Here is a 12,507-nt window from a genome sequence, read left to right as displayed (position 1 = left end):
ATTGAATGCAGTCGAATGCTTGTAAGGTGTGGTGCCAATACAATGTTTAATACAGAAGTTAAATAGTAGCTTTTTCACAAAAATTACATTTGTGGGTGATACAGTCACCATGGAGTGTCACAATCAGGCACTTAATACAACCCGATTAAATGTTAAATGACAATTAGTACTCAAATAAGAGGTAACGTGAACCAAAGGTTAAGCACTTGAATATTTAGGTAAGGCAGTTAAATTTTTTTTAGAAGTTTGGTTCAATACTAACTCTATACTGACCAAATTCCATTTTTCAGTGAGTCTTTGCAAAATGTACACTTTATTCAAATGTTTTCACTCACAATGATACATTGCTCACTGCCCTTGTTGCACCTACACACGAGATTGTACAACCACAGTGAAGGTTAATCAGGCACTTAATAAAAGTAGTAACTAATTACTGCTAGTCAATTAAGAATAAAGCAATCAATGAATAATTAAGACTCAAGTAGCTTCATTTTTCTTTTACAAAATATACTTGTAATAATCCTTAATTTCCAGTAAAAGATCTTTGGCTGACCAGATGATGCACAACGTATTTTGAAAAACACAGAAGACTCTTGAATTATTTATAGCACTTCTATGACCTTCTTGAGTTTTGGCAAGTTTGTCACAAACATATCCTGTTTTTTTTTCAACCGTGCAACTACTGAGTTTGGCAGCTTCCTGAAGTATCAGAATTCAAGCCATGGATAAATAGATACTGTATCATGTAGGGGACATTAAGTATCATATATCGCAGATGCCAACATCCACTCCCGCCCCCCCACCAAAAAAAAAAGTTTTACTTCCACAAATATACTACTTGCATTACAAAATTCCCTTTTGAAGGAAAAAAAGTGCGATTTGAAGAAGAAAATGAATACCACATGCGTTATATCCGGATTCTGCTTTGTCACTTTCACAAAATAAGCCTTCACCCTTTCCTAATATCTGCCTGCAAATAATTAGGACAGAACCTAAGGTGGTACAAATTATATGAATGCATGATTATGTGTTCATACCTAGAAATACTGGAACATGGACTGTTTTAATATCAATGAAGCCTGTCACTTGAAGGTTAACTTTAAGGCCAGAAAGAGATGGATGCCTTTGGATACAGATTTATGTTAGAATCGCTTAGCAGACCATCTTTAAAAATTTTTTTTTTTTTAAATTCTCCTTTTTCACATTTTCTCCCACATTTCCACCCATCAACAATAAACATTAATCAGCAAGATATGACAATCCCCATAACAACAATCCCATCCGCCCACCAACCCCCAAACCTCAGCCCACATGTTTACATAAACAAATGACAAAAAGGAATCAGGGATTACCCATAGTAACCCTTAATCTACACAGCCCCCCCCCCCCAACTAATGTTATATGTTATCCACTTCTTGAACGTGCATAATAAATAGTGCCCATGACTTGTAGAACCCCTCCGAGCTTCCCCTCAGTTCGAACTTAACCTTCTCAAGGGTCAAGTATTCCAACAGGTCCCCCCGCCACGCCAGGGCACTGGGTGGACAGGCTGCTCTCCATCCCAGCAGGATCCGCCTTCGGGCGATCAACGAGGCGAAGGCTATGATATCTGCCTCCGCTCCAGTTTCCAACACTGGCTGGTACCACACCCCGAATATGGCCTCCTGGGGACCTGGGTCCAGTTTCACACACACCACCTTGGAAATTACTCTAAACACCTCCTTCCAGTACTCCGCTCGCTTTGGACAGGACCAAAACATATGAACGTGATTCGCGCCCCCCCCCCCCCCCCCGCAACGCTCACACACATCTACTCCTTCAAAAAATCCTCATCCTCGCCCTCGTGAGGTGTGCTCTATATACCACCTTCAGCTGTATCAGCCCCAACCTCGCACATGAGGTGGAGGCATTCACTCTCCGGAGCACCTCACACCAGACCCCCCCTCCTCTATAACCTCTCCCAGCTCTTCCTCCCACTTTGCTTTGATCCCTTCCAGTGGTGCCTTATCCTCTTCCAGAATAGCTCCGTACACCGCTGACACTGCCCCCTTCTCCAGTCCCCTTGTCGTCAACACCTCCTCCAGCAATGTGGAGGCCGGTTCCTCTGGGAAGCTCGGTGTCTCCTTCCAGGCAAAATCCCAAACCTGCATGTACCTAAACACTTCTCTCTGCTCTAGCCCATACTTCGCTTCCAGCTCCCTCAATCCTGCAAACCGACCCCGAAGAAACAAATCTTTTAGCGTCTTAATCCCCTTCTCTTGCCATTTCCGAAAACTTCCATCCCACCTCCCTGGCTCAAATCTGTGGTTCCCCCGAATCGGCATTTCCCTTGACCCTAAACCCAACCCGAAGTGTTGGCGAAACTGCCTCCAGATTTTCAATGAAGCTATTATTACCGGACTCCCTGAATATTTCCCCGGAGCTATCGGGAGCGGCGCTGTTGCAAGTGCCTTCAGCCCCGACCCCCTGCACAAACTACTTAGCAGACCACCTTGATGGGAATAGTTCAACTTCCTGATGGGCAGCTACTTAGTTCCCAATCAAATGCCTTTCTCTTCCCTCACTCAAAACACATTTTCGATTTGTCTGAAAATTCTTTGAGATTTTGAGCCAAGTCCTGGTTAAGCAGACTTTAAAAAAAGTTATATTCTTGGAAAAAATTATTCTAACAGTAGTATCAACTAAAGTGCTCCTTTTGGTCAGAAAATTTACTGTGAACACAGAATAAGATTGTATGGCTGAATGGCTTAGGTCTGTTCTTTACTTACTTCTAACTATATTTCATTTTATAAGACCATAAGACATAGGAGCAGAATTAGGCCACTTGACCCATCGAGTCTGCTCCGCCATTCAATCATGGCTGACATTTTTCTCATCTGCATTTTCTTGCCTTTTCCCCATAACCCCCGATCCCCTTATTAATAAAGAACCTATCTATCTCTGTCTTAAATATACTGTGATTTGGCCTCCTCAACCTTCTGCAGCAAAGAGTTCCACTTCCATCCACTGGCTGAAGAAATTCCTCATCATCACTGTTTTAAAGAATCGTCCCTTTTAGTCTGATTGTGTCCTCTGCTTCTAGCTTTTCCTACTAGTGGAAACATCCTCTCCACGTCCACTTATCCAGGCCTCGCAGTGCCCTGCAAGTTTCAATAAGATCCCCCCTCATCCTTCTCAACTCCAACAGACACAGAGTCCTCAACCGTTCCTCATACGACAAGCTCTTCATTCCAGGGATCATTCTTGTGAACCTCTTCTGGACCCTTTCCAAGGTCAGCACACCATTCCTTTCCCCAAAAAACTTTAATCTATAAAAAGCCTGATAAATCTCAAATTTTATAATTGTACAGTGTTATCCTACAAGAAATAAAATAACAACAATTTAGAACACCCAGGCACATTCCCCACCTCAATTGACCGGGTATGTAACATTTATAGATGGAGTAGAGATAGCATTCTTTTCTTGCAGCACACACTGTCATGCTTTTTGGTCAGAGGCAAGTTAAGGCAACATTTCATTAACCTCTACTCTTATAAGATCAAACTGCTCTTGAGCATTGAAAGTGATTAAAAAGAATACCATCCTCCCCTCCCATAGCTAACAGTACCATAAAATGAAGCTGTCATGAAACTGGCACTATATCAAGCTAAGAATTGCCCTTCGAACCTTACTCAAATTTTCTGAGACAGTCATTCGAAATTCAGGTGCCATTTCCAAAAATTAAACATTTCCCTGCCAGGGAGAACAGTTTATTGACCTTCAAATTGGCCACCCTCACAACCTATGGTTAATTTACAAAGACATCGCTTCCACTCTGATGGTGGCTGCTGAAAAAAAAAGGAAACATTAAACTGACCACAGTTCATTCACCATGGAGCTTCCATGTTGTATTTAAATTATTCAACCCTGCTGCCCATAAGGGGAAAAAAGTGCACAGTGAAATTATCAAAGTATGAAAAAAAGTTGCATTTATATAGCGCCTTTCGAGACCACAGAATGTCCCAAGCACTTTACAGCCAATTAAGTACTTTCTTTGAAGTGTAGTTACCATTGAAATTGTACTCTTGGAAATAATTCTAGGTGACTACACTTGTTCATATCTTTGGAGAGAACTCTAATGTAGCTATGGTAGGAGATGACTATATTGTGTCCATATATTTATACTATCACAGAAGCAATGGGGTGGGGTGAAGAAAGGGTGGAGAAACATCTTTAATATTTTAAAACAGACCCCAATTTTCATACCGCATCACTGATGCAAACACAGTTAGCGTGGAATTGTCTTAAAAATATGACCTTAAAGCACTGGCGACGGCGCCGTTACCGTTCCCCCCGAAAAAATACACCACAAACCCAGTAGTGGGGGCGACTTTGAAGATTTGGGGGCAGTGGAGACGACATAGGGGAGTGACGGGTGCCTCAGTGTGGTCCCCGATAAGGAACAATCACAGGTTCGTCCCGGGGAGGATAGATGGGGGATTCCAATCTTGGCAGCGAGCAGGAATTGGGAAGTTGAAGGACTTGTTCTTGGACGGGACGTTCGCGAGTTAGGGAGCATTGGTAGAAAAATACGGGTTGCCACCTGGGAATGCCTTCCGATATATGCAAGTGAGGGCATTTGCGAGGCAACAGGTGAGGGAATTTCCGCAGCTCCCAGCGCAAGGGATCCAAGACAGAGTGATTTCGGGGGCATGGGTCGGTGAAGGTAAAGTGTCCGATATATACAGGGAAATGAGAGACGAGGGGGAGACGATGGTAGAGGAGCCGAAGGGTAAATGGGAGGAGGAGCTGGGGGAAGAGATTGAGGAGGGGCTGTGGGCAGATGCCCTAAGTAGGGTAAATTCCTCGTCCTCGTGTACCAGGCTTAGCCTGTTCCAATTCAAAGTTCTACACAGGGCGCATATGACGGGAGCAAGGCTGAGTAGATTTTTTGGAGTGGAGGATGGTGCGGGAGGTGCGCGGGAAGCCCGGCGAAGCACACTCACATGTTTTGGTCATGTCTCATTGCATGGGTTCTGGGTGGGTGTGGCAAGAGTGATCTCAAAAGGTGGTGGGGGTCTGGGTCGAACCGAGCTGGGGGTTGCAGAAGAGCCGGGAGTGCAGGAGGCGGGAGAGGCCGATGTTTTGGCCTTTGCGTCCCTAGTAGCCCGGCGAAGGATTCTATTTATGTGGAAAGAAGCCAAACCCCCAGGCGTGGAGGCCTGGATAAACGACATGGCAGGGTTTATAAAATTGGAGCGAATAAAATACGCACTAAGAGGTTCGGCTCAAGGGTTCACCAGGCGGTGGCAACCGGTCCTTGACTATCTCGCAGAGCGATAAGGGAAAACAGGAAAGACAGCAGCAGCAACCCGGGGGGGGGGGGGGGGGGGGGGGGGGGGGGAAAGAGGGTGTATTTGGTGTGTGTGGGGGGGGGGGGGAAAGAGGGTGTATTTGGTGTGTGTGTTTTTTTTTCTTTTCTTTCCATCCTAGTTGTTTATATTTATTTTTTCAGTATTATTATTTCTCTTTTCTTGTTCTTTTTCTGCACTTGCTGTTAGTGTAATATATTGTTTAAATAACGGTCAATGTACATTTTGTTACAAAGTTGTAAAAATGGAAAATTATTTTTGATCGAAAAACTTTAATAAAATATATTTCAAAAAAAAATGAGACCTTAAATTATATAACCATTGAGACCATCTCCAGTGATGCAACAATATCACTAAAGGTGACCATACCACTTTAGGCCATTTATTAGAATTAAATAATTAAAATAACCCATATTTCTGCATGGAGTCCAGTGTAAATTCAGTAGCATGCACACAAGTATAGCTTCAGATCTCAAGTAAGCTGCAATTAAAAGAGAAATGTTGCATTATCACTTTACTTCAGCCTCACAAACAGGAATCATAATTAAGGTAATGAAGCAAAATACAGAGACTGAACCTTTTCCCGAAATTTACTTAGATGAAAGCACTTTGTCGATATTTAGTCTCATTTCCTGCTGTTTTTTTTATGTCAAAGGCAACAATTGAACAAATCCAAAATGTCACATTAATGATGGATGTTTTATCTATAAACATCTTTTCAGCAAATACGCGGAACAAATACATTTAAGCAGATTAATCCATGGCACTGTATCATCCCATGTCAATACATGCTTCACCATTTACTGTTAGCTCTTATTTATCATGTGTTCAATGCATACTGTATATTTAATACAGGGTTAAATTAATGGTTCACCCTTAAATGGTTTATAAAGTTCTTCGTATCTTACAAATGCTAGCCACATTTAGATAACCATCAATCTTCCCATTTACGTAGCAAAATAAAATTGGGCTAAAACAATAGCTGATATTCACATGAAGGCCATTCAGGGTCAAATTAAGCATGGGTCTCAGATCCTACAATCCACAAATTCACTTTTGATTCTGTTTTCCCAATAAATCTGACCAAAATGATTTGGTCCAGATAACGCTTAGGTGGCACTTGGGAAATGCACATTTCTATTGCCCGAGGCATGTTACCATATTTTGTCAATGGAAAGGACTCCAGAATTGTTAAGGAATATTCAGTAGCATACCTCTGAAGGAGTTAAAGGTAGGAGCTTATCCAGCAATAGATAGACATGAACAATTCGTACTTCAGAGTAAAATTTGGCTTTAGATAGCACATAAAATTGGTGCTAGGAAGTAGTTGAACGCAAATTTGAAAGCTTGCTTCACTATACCTCTCCAGTCGTGTTCAATTTTGACGTGGCTTGCTGATGCTGGTGTTAGTTTCAACATACAGTTGAGGCATCGAATGGCTTTCAGTTCAAAAACTGGCCATTTACTGCCTAACTTGCCCTCCAAAATGGTACTGAATTCCACCACACTTCCTTGTCCCAGGTTCAGCAGGACATTCTTGAACTCATTACTAGCTCTTAGAACAATATCTTTAGTTGCATCATCTTCAAGAGTCTCATTCCCATTTGTACCATAAGGCATTCCCACAGTTATTTCAAATTTATAGCGACAATGCTTTTTGAGATGGCAGGTGTGCTTGCTGAGGAACTTAAGCCGACAGAGTTCTTCCTCCATCACAGTCACGTTTTTGGGGTCACACTCAGGATATGTCTCACCGTACAAGCACCTCATCCAATCACTTAAGAAGTAAGGAAGCATATTTATTGCAGACTCTGCACTGTTGTCGATCTCTGTGATACGGACGTATTTGAATCTTCCAGTCCACGTTACTCTATGCCCCTCAAGATGACCACAAAGGATCTGAACCTCAGCCATGTTAGTCTCTTTCCAGGCACGAGGTCCACAAACAAAGCTGTACTGCTGCCAGGTCAGAGTGGAATTGTACACCTTCATTCCTTCTGATCTGTACACATAAACCCAACAGAACATCATAATTGCAGTGAGCCAAACCAGGATGAGTTTGACAATGGAGCTCTTCGTCAGGGACTTAACTAGCCCTAACAATGTGCCGGTCGCTTTTGTCCACATGTGCAGGATAACAGGAATTGAGCACAATGTGAGGGTGACGAGGATCTTGATCAACTCCATGGAAATTAACCATTTTATTAACTGGATCACAAACATTAGTGCAACACCTAGAAGTAGAATTGGCAGGGCAAAGAGAAACAGGAAATAGCCCACTGATGCCCGAACAAGACCCAAGCCTGTGGATGTCCTCAGGAGTTCTACTGCCAGCTCGCACCACATAAAGCAGACAAGATAAGGAATCAAGTAGCAGTAAGTACCTTTAAAGTTCCTCAATTGTGCCATTCTGAAGAACAAGTAAAACAAGAAAAAGTACAAAAAGCAGGGGATGCCAATGTTCAAAATGAAGTTATTACCTATCGGAATAGATACATAGGGTTCCCCAAAAATTCTTAAGTAGGACCAGCTTTCAGGAAGAGAGTGAAGGAACCCTATTATTGAGCATGCAGCCTCTGCAATGAGAGCCCTTCGAGTGTATGGTTCGGCACTTGTACTCAGACTCATGTAAGATGTGATCAAGAAGAAAATTGCAATGACTGCCAGCTCTGAACAAGGAATCCAGTCTTTGTCTGCCATGGGAAAGGAAAGAATCACAAAAAATACAGAGAGCATGAAGTGGATGTGGGGTTCCAAATGACTCCAACTAAAGTTCACCTCGGCCTGTTCGACATCTAGATCTGGCTCAAAGCGCAGTAGCAAGTCAGTCATTGTCCTGAAATTGTCCCATGCTTTGCTATCCTGAAAGACTTTCAAAGTACAGATTACCATGGAAATGAAAGAGAGGTAAAAGATGACTAGCGGGATGATGAAAGCAAAAAAGTCAATTGTCAAGTTGCTAATTATGAAAAAAAACACAAGTGCATTTACATGGTGAAGTGGAACAATTGTATGTAGCCAGTGCATTCCAGCTTTGGAGGCAAAATCTATGAGATGCTCCTTCATTTCCATTAAGGCATAAAGTGGATATTTCATGATCTGTTGAATAAGATAGACAAAATATGTTTAGAATATGTAAAAAATATTTTTTGACGTAGCTCAGGAAGAAAATAATCTACAATTACGATCAAGTTCAAAACGATCAAAATTAAAGTTAACAAGCAAAGACTTGCAACAAACCAAGCTAGTGACACCGTTGACGGATTAAAAATATAATACCATTATGCAGCATGATCAAGCCGACAAAATGCATTGGAACCCACTAATAAGCGGTAGAAACCAAGAAGGGATAATAGATTGGAGGTGATGACCGAAACTCACCATCACTGCAGCCAGCAAGAAACCTCTGAAAAGACTCACCTGCAACCCTGCCTAGTTAGCGCTTTGCGACAGAAAAACTCAAATCCTTGAAAAAATTACAATTGTTCACAGCCACTGAGATGCAGTATAATCATTTATGTTCCCTAATCTTTACAAGAACAAGAATTGAAATGAAATGAAATGAAAATCGCTTATTGTCACAAGTAGGCTTCAAATGAAGTTCCTGTGAAAAGCCCCTAGTCGCCACATTCCGGCACCTGTTCGGGGAGGCTGTTACGGGAATCGAACCGTGCTGCTGACCTGCCTTGGTCTGCATCCAAAGCCAGCGATTTAGCCCTGTGCTAAACAGCCCCTGAATGCTGAATTAGGTACTAATCAGTGATTGTTTTTTTCTCTATAAACCGGAAATTCTGATAGCGTAATAATTTAATGCATTTGTCTTCTGTAACAAAGCCTAGTGCCAGTAATATTAAAAAAGTGTCAAAGTAAGAATGACCTATCCTAATAAATTTTTGCTTCAACTTGTTGCTTATAATGAACCATTTGTATTCTTAACTATACCTTCTGCTGCAATGGCAAATCTTCAGGTGGTTTCCCTTCAAGGCCATCATCCTCTCCGTCCATTAACAAGTTAGACGGGATCATGCCCTTGGCGTACTTCTTTGTCATGTCAACAAAATCATCCAACTTCATGTCCTTGTTACCTGAAGTAGTGACAACAGTTTTTGGTCAACAGAAACACAGCTGTATCCTTATTAAAGGCTGAATATCCCTTATTCAAAATTCGAAAAGCTCGGAAATCAGCACTTTTTTTGAGCGCTGAAATCATGTTTCTAGTAACAATTAATGTGGGGCCGGATTGCCCGCTGTCGGGATTCTCCGTTGAGCTGGTAGTGCACTCACACCCGGGGCGGCCCATAATGGGAAACCCCATTGGCCGGCTGGCGGGACGGAGAATCCCACTGCCGGCGGGGGCACGCCGCACCAGAAAACTGGTGCAGCGGAAAGGAAAATCCCGCCCATGATGTTCACCCAAGGTCTGCCAGCTATGTGACGTTTCACAACTCCGAGTCCTCAGTATCAGCTGTTTCTAGCACTGTGTCTAGTTCCTGTGGCCAATTGGGCGGGAAGCCGCGTATCCCAACAGACACAAAAGCGACTAGCAACTCCGAGCAGTGTCCGAGGGTCTTTGCAGCTTAGTATTCCGAAATTCAAAACATTCCAGAATCCGAGGTACTCTCAACCTCAAGTGTTTTGAATAAGGGATACTCGACCTGCACTAAAATGCTGCGTCCAATGTGAGACTCTTGAGCAATGTGGAAAAAAATGTGTTGCATTTCAGATATTTTGTTTACATAGAATGCTAAGTACAAAGTGAACATTACTCGGTTTAGCTCTGACAACATGCCTTGGCCTGAGCCTCAACAATGAGGGTACCGCAGGGATCTGTGCTAGGACCCCAACTGTTCACATTATAAATGATTTGGATGAGGGAACTAAATGTACTAGTTCCAATTTTGCAGATGATACAAAGTTGAGTGGGAGGGTGAACTGTGAGGACGATGCAGAGATTCTTCAGCGGGATTTCGACAGGCTGACTGAGTGAACATACTTATACAGTGCAGAAGGAGGCCATCGAGTCTGTACCGACCCACTTAAGCCCTCACTTCCACCCCATCCCCTTAACCCAATAACCCCTCCTAACCTTTTTGGTCACTAAGGGCAATTTAGGCATGGCCAATCCACCTAACCTGCACATCTTTGGACTGTGGGAGGAAACCGGAGCACCCGGAGGAAACCTACGCAGACGCGGTGAGAACATGCAGACTCCGCACATACAGTGACCCAGCGGAGAATCGAACCTGGGACCTAGGCGCTGTGAAGCCACAGTGCTAACCACTATGCTACCGTGCTGCCCTGTGGTCATATGCATGGCAGATGCAGTATAATGTGGATAAATAGGAGGTTAACCACTTTGATAGGAAAAATAGGAAGGCATATTATTATTTGAAGGGGTGTAAACTGAAAGAGGTGGATACTCAGCGAGACCTTGGTGTCCTCGTGCATCAGTCGCTAAAAGTAAGCGAGCAGTTATAGCAGGCAGTAAAAAAGGCAAATGGTATGTTTGCCTTCCTAACGCGAGGATTTGCGTATCGGAATCGGGATGTTTTACTACAATTGTATAGGGTATCGGTGAGGCCACACCTGGAGTATTGTGTGCAGTTTTGGTGTCCTTATCTGAGGAAGGATGTTCTTGCTATCGAGGGAGCTGACAAAGGTTTACCAGTTGATTCCTGGGATGGCAGGTTATATGAGGAGAGACTAAATTGGTCAGGGTTATATTCATTGGAGTTTAAAAGAGTGAGAGGGGATCTAATTGAAACTTATAAAATTCTAACAGGATTAGACTGGGTAGATTCAGAAAGAATGTTCTTGATTGTGAGGAACTAGGGGTCATAGTTTGAAGATAAGGGGCAAACATTTTAGGACTGAGGTGAGAAGAAATGTCTTCACCCAGAGAATGGTGAATCAGTGACATTCACTCCCACAAAAGGTAATTGAGGCGAAAACATTGTGCAATTTCAAGGAGGAATTAGATATAGCTCTTAGGACTAAAGGGATCAAGGAGTATGGAGGGAAGGCGAGATCAGGGTATTGAACTCAATGATCAGCCACGATCATAATGAATGGCGGAGCAGACTCGAAGGGCCAAATGGCCTCTTCCTGCTTCTAATTTCCATGTATGTTTTTATGTAATTATCCCTATGCATTTATTCCACACCAGCATCCTTGAAATCACAAACACTTTGTGGCCAAGTCACGAGAATGGTTATTGTAAGAGTAATTCAGTTGCAGCACCACCTTCACCCCCACCCCACCCCCCAACACTCCACTTTCCCCGTAACACTGCAATTTTTCTCTCTTTAGATGTTTATTTAATTCCCCTTAGAAAGCCCTTATATTTGCCTACACCATGTCCTCGGGTACTGCATTCCAGCTGTGCAAATGTTTCCTGATTCTCCCATTAATTCTTTAGCAAATTACCTTAAATCGGTGTCCTCTGATTCTTGATCCTTCCACTAATAGGAACTTTTCCTCTCTAGCTACTTTGTCTGGACTCTTCATGATTTTGAATACTTCAATTTTCTATTCAAGGAGGACAATCCCAACTTCTGTAATCTATTCACATAGCTTCACTCGTGTGATACAAACCCATTCCACATGAAACCCATATGCAGTGTAGCATTCAGTGAGTGATCAGTGACAACCACTGGAATCATCAATAAGGAGGACACAATTGTCATTTTTAACTGAGTCATTTGTTTTTATAATGCATTTTGCTTGGGGTGCTATGGGGATGGGCTGGGAGGATTTGCAGTGATATTGATTGTGGAGACATTAGGCTCATGCCATTGTCACCTTACGAGCCCAGGCAAAATAGAGAGCACATTTAGCCCAAGAGTCTGGCCTGAATTTTAAACTCGGAGTTAACAGAACAGTGTGCTAACACACCAAGGCATCCTGTCTTCTAATGGGTAACCGTAGTCAGGCATCTCAGCTACGCTAGCCATGTTATGAACGACTCGCATATCACTGCCAGAGAATCTCAGACCAGGGTAAAATATATGTAGTGCCACAAATACAAATATTCATAGAATTTACAGTGCAGAAGGGGGCCATTCAGCCCATCGAGTATGCACCGGCCCTTGGAAAGAGCACCCTACCTAAGCCCACATCTTCACCCTATCCCCGTAACCCCACCTGACCTTTTTG

General features: G+C 42.9%; 1 protein-coding gene across 2 annotated transcripts in view; it reads right to left on the bottom strand.

The window, feature by feature from the left end:
* Positions 1–5,604: 5,604 nt before the first annotated feature.
* The window catches only part of wfs1b (Wolfram syndrome 1b (wolframin)), a 54,443-nt gene continuing 47,540 nt past the window's right edge, over positions 5,605–12,507 (bottom strand). For both annotated transcript variants that reach the window (XM_072495535.1, XM_072495536.1), the window contains 2 exons: positions 9,295–9,437; positions 5,605–8,451 (listed from right to left, as the gene is read on the bottom strand). In XM_072495535.1, coding sequence (XP_072351636.1) covers positions 6,646–8,451; positions 9,295–9,437 — 1,949 coding nt within the window. In that variant the 3' untranslated portion in view covers positions 5,605–6,645. The remainder of the gene's footprint in view (positions 8,452–9,294; positions 9,438–12,507) is intronic.

Source organism: Scyliorhinus torazame, chromosome 3 (assembly GCF_047496885.1).
Source record: "Scyliorhinus torazame isolate Kashiwa2021f chromosome 3, sScyTor2.1, whole genome shotgun sequence".
Taxonomy (NCBI): Eukaryota; Metazoa; Chordata; class Chondrichthyes; order Carcharhiniformes; family Scyliorhinidae; genus Scyliorhinus; species Scyliorhinus torazame.
This window is presented reverse-complemented; position numbering and strand designations above follow the sequence as displayed.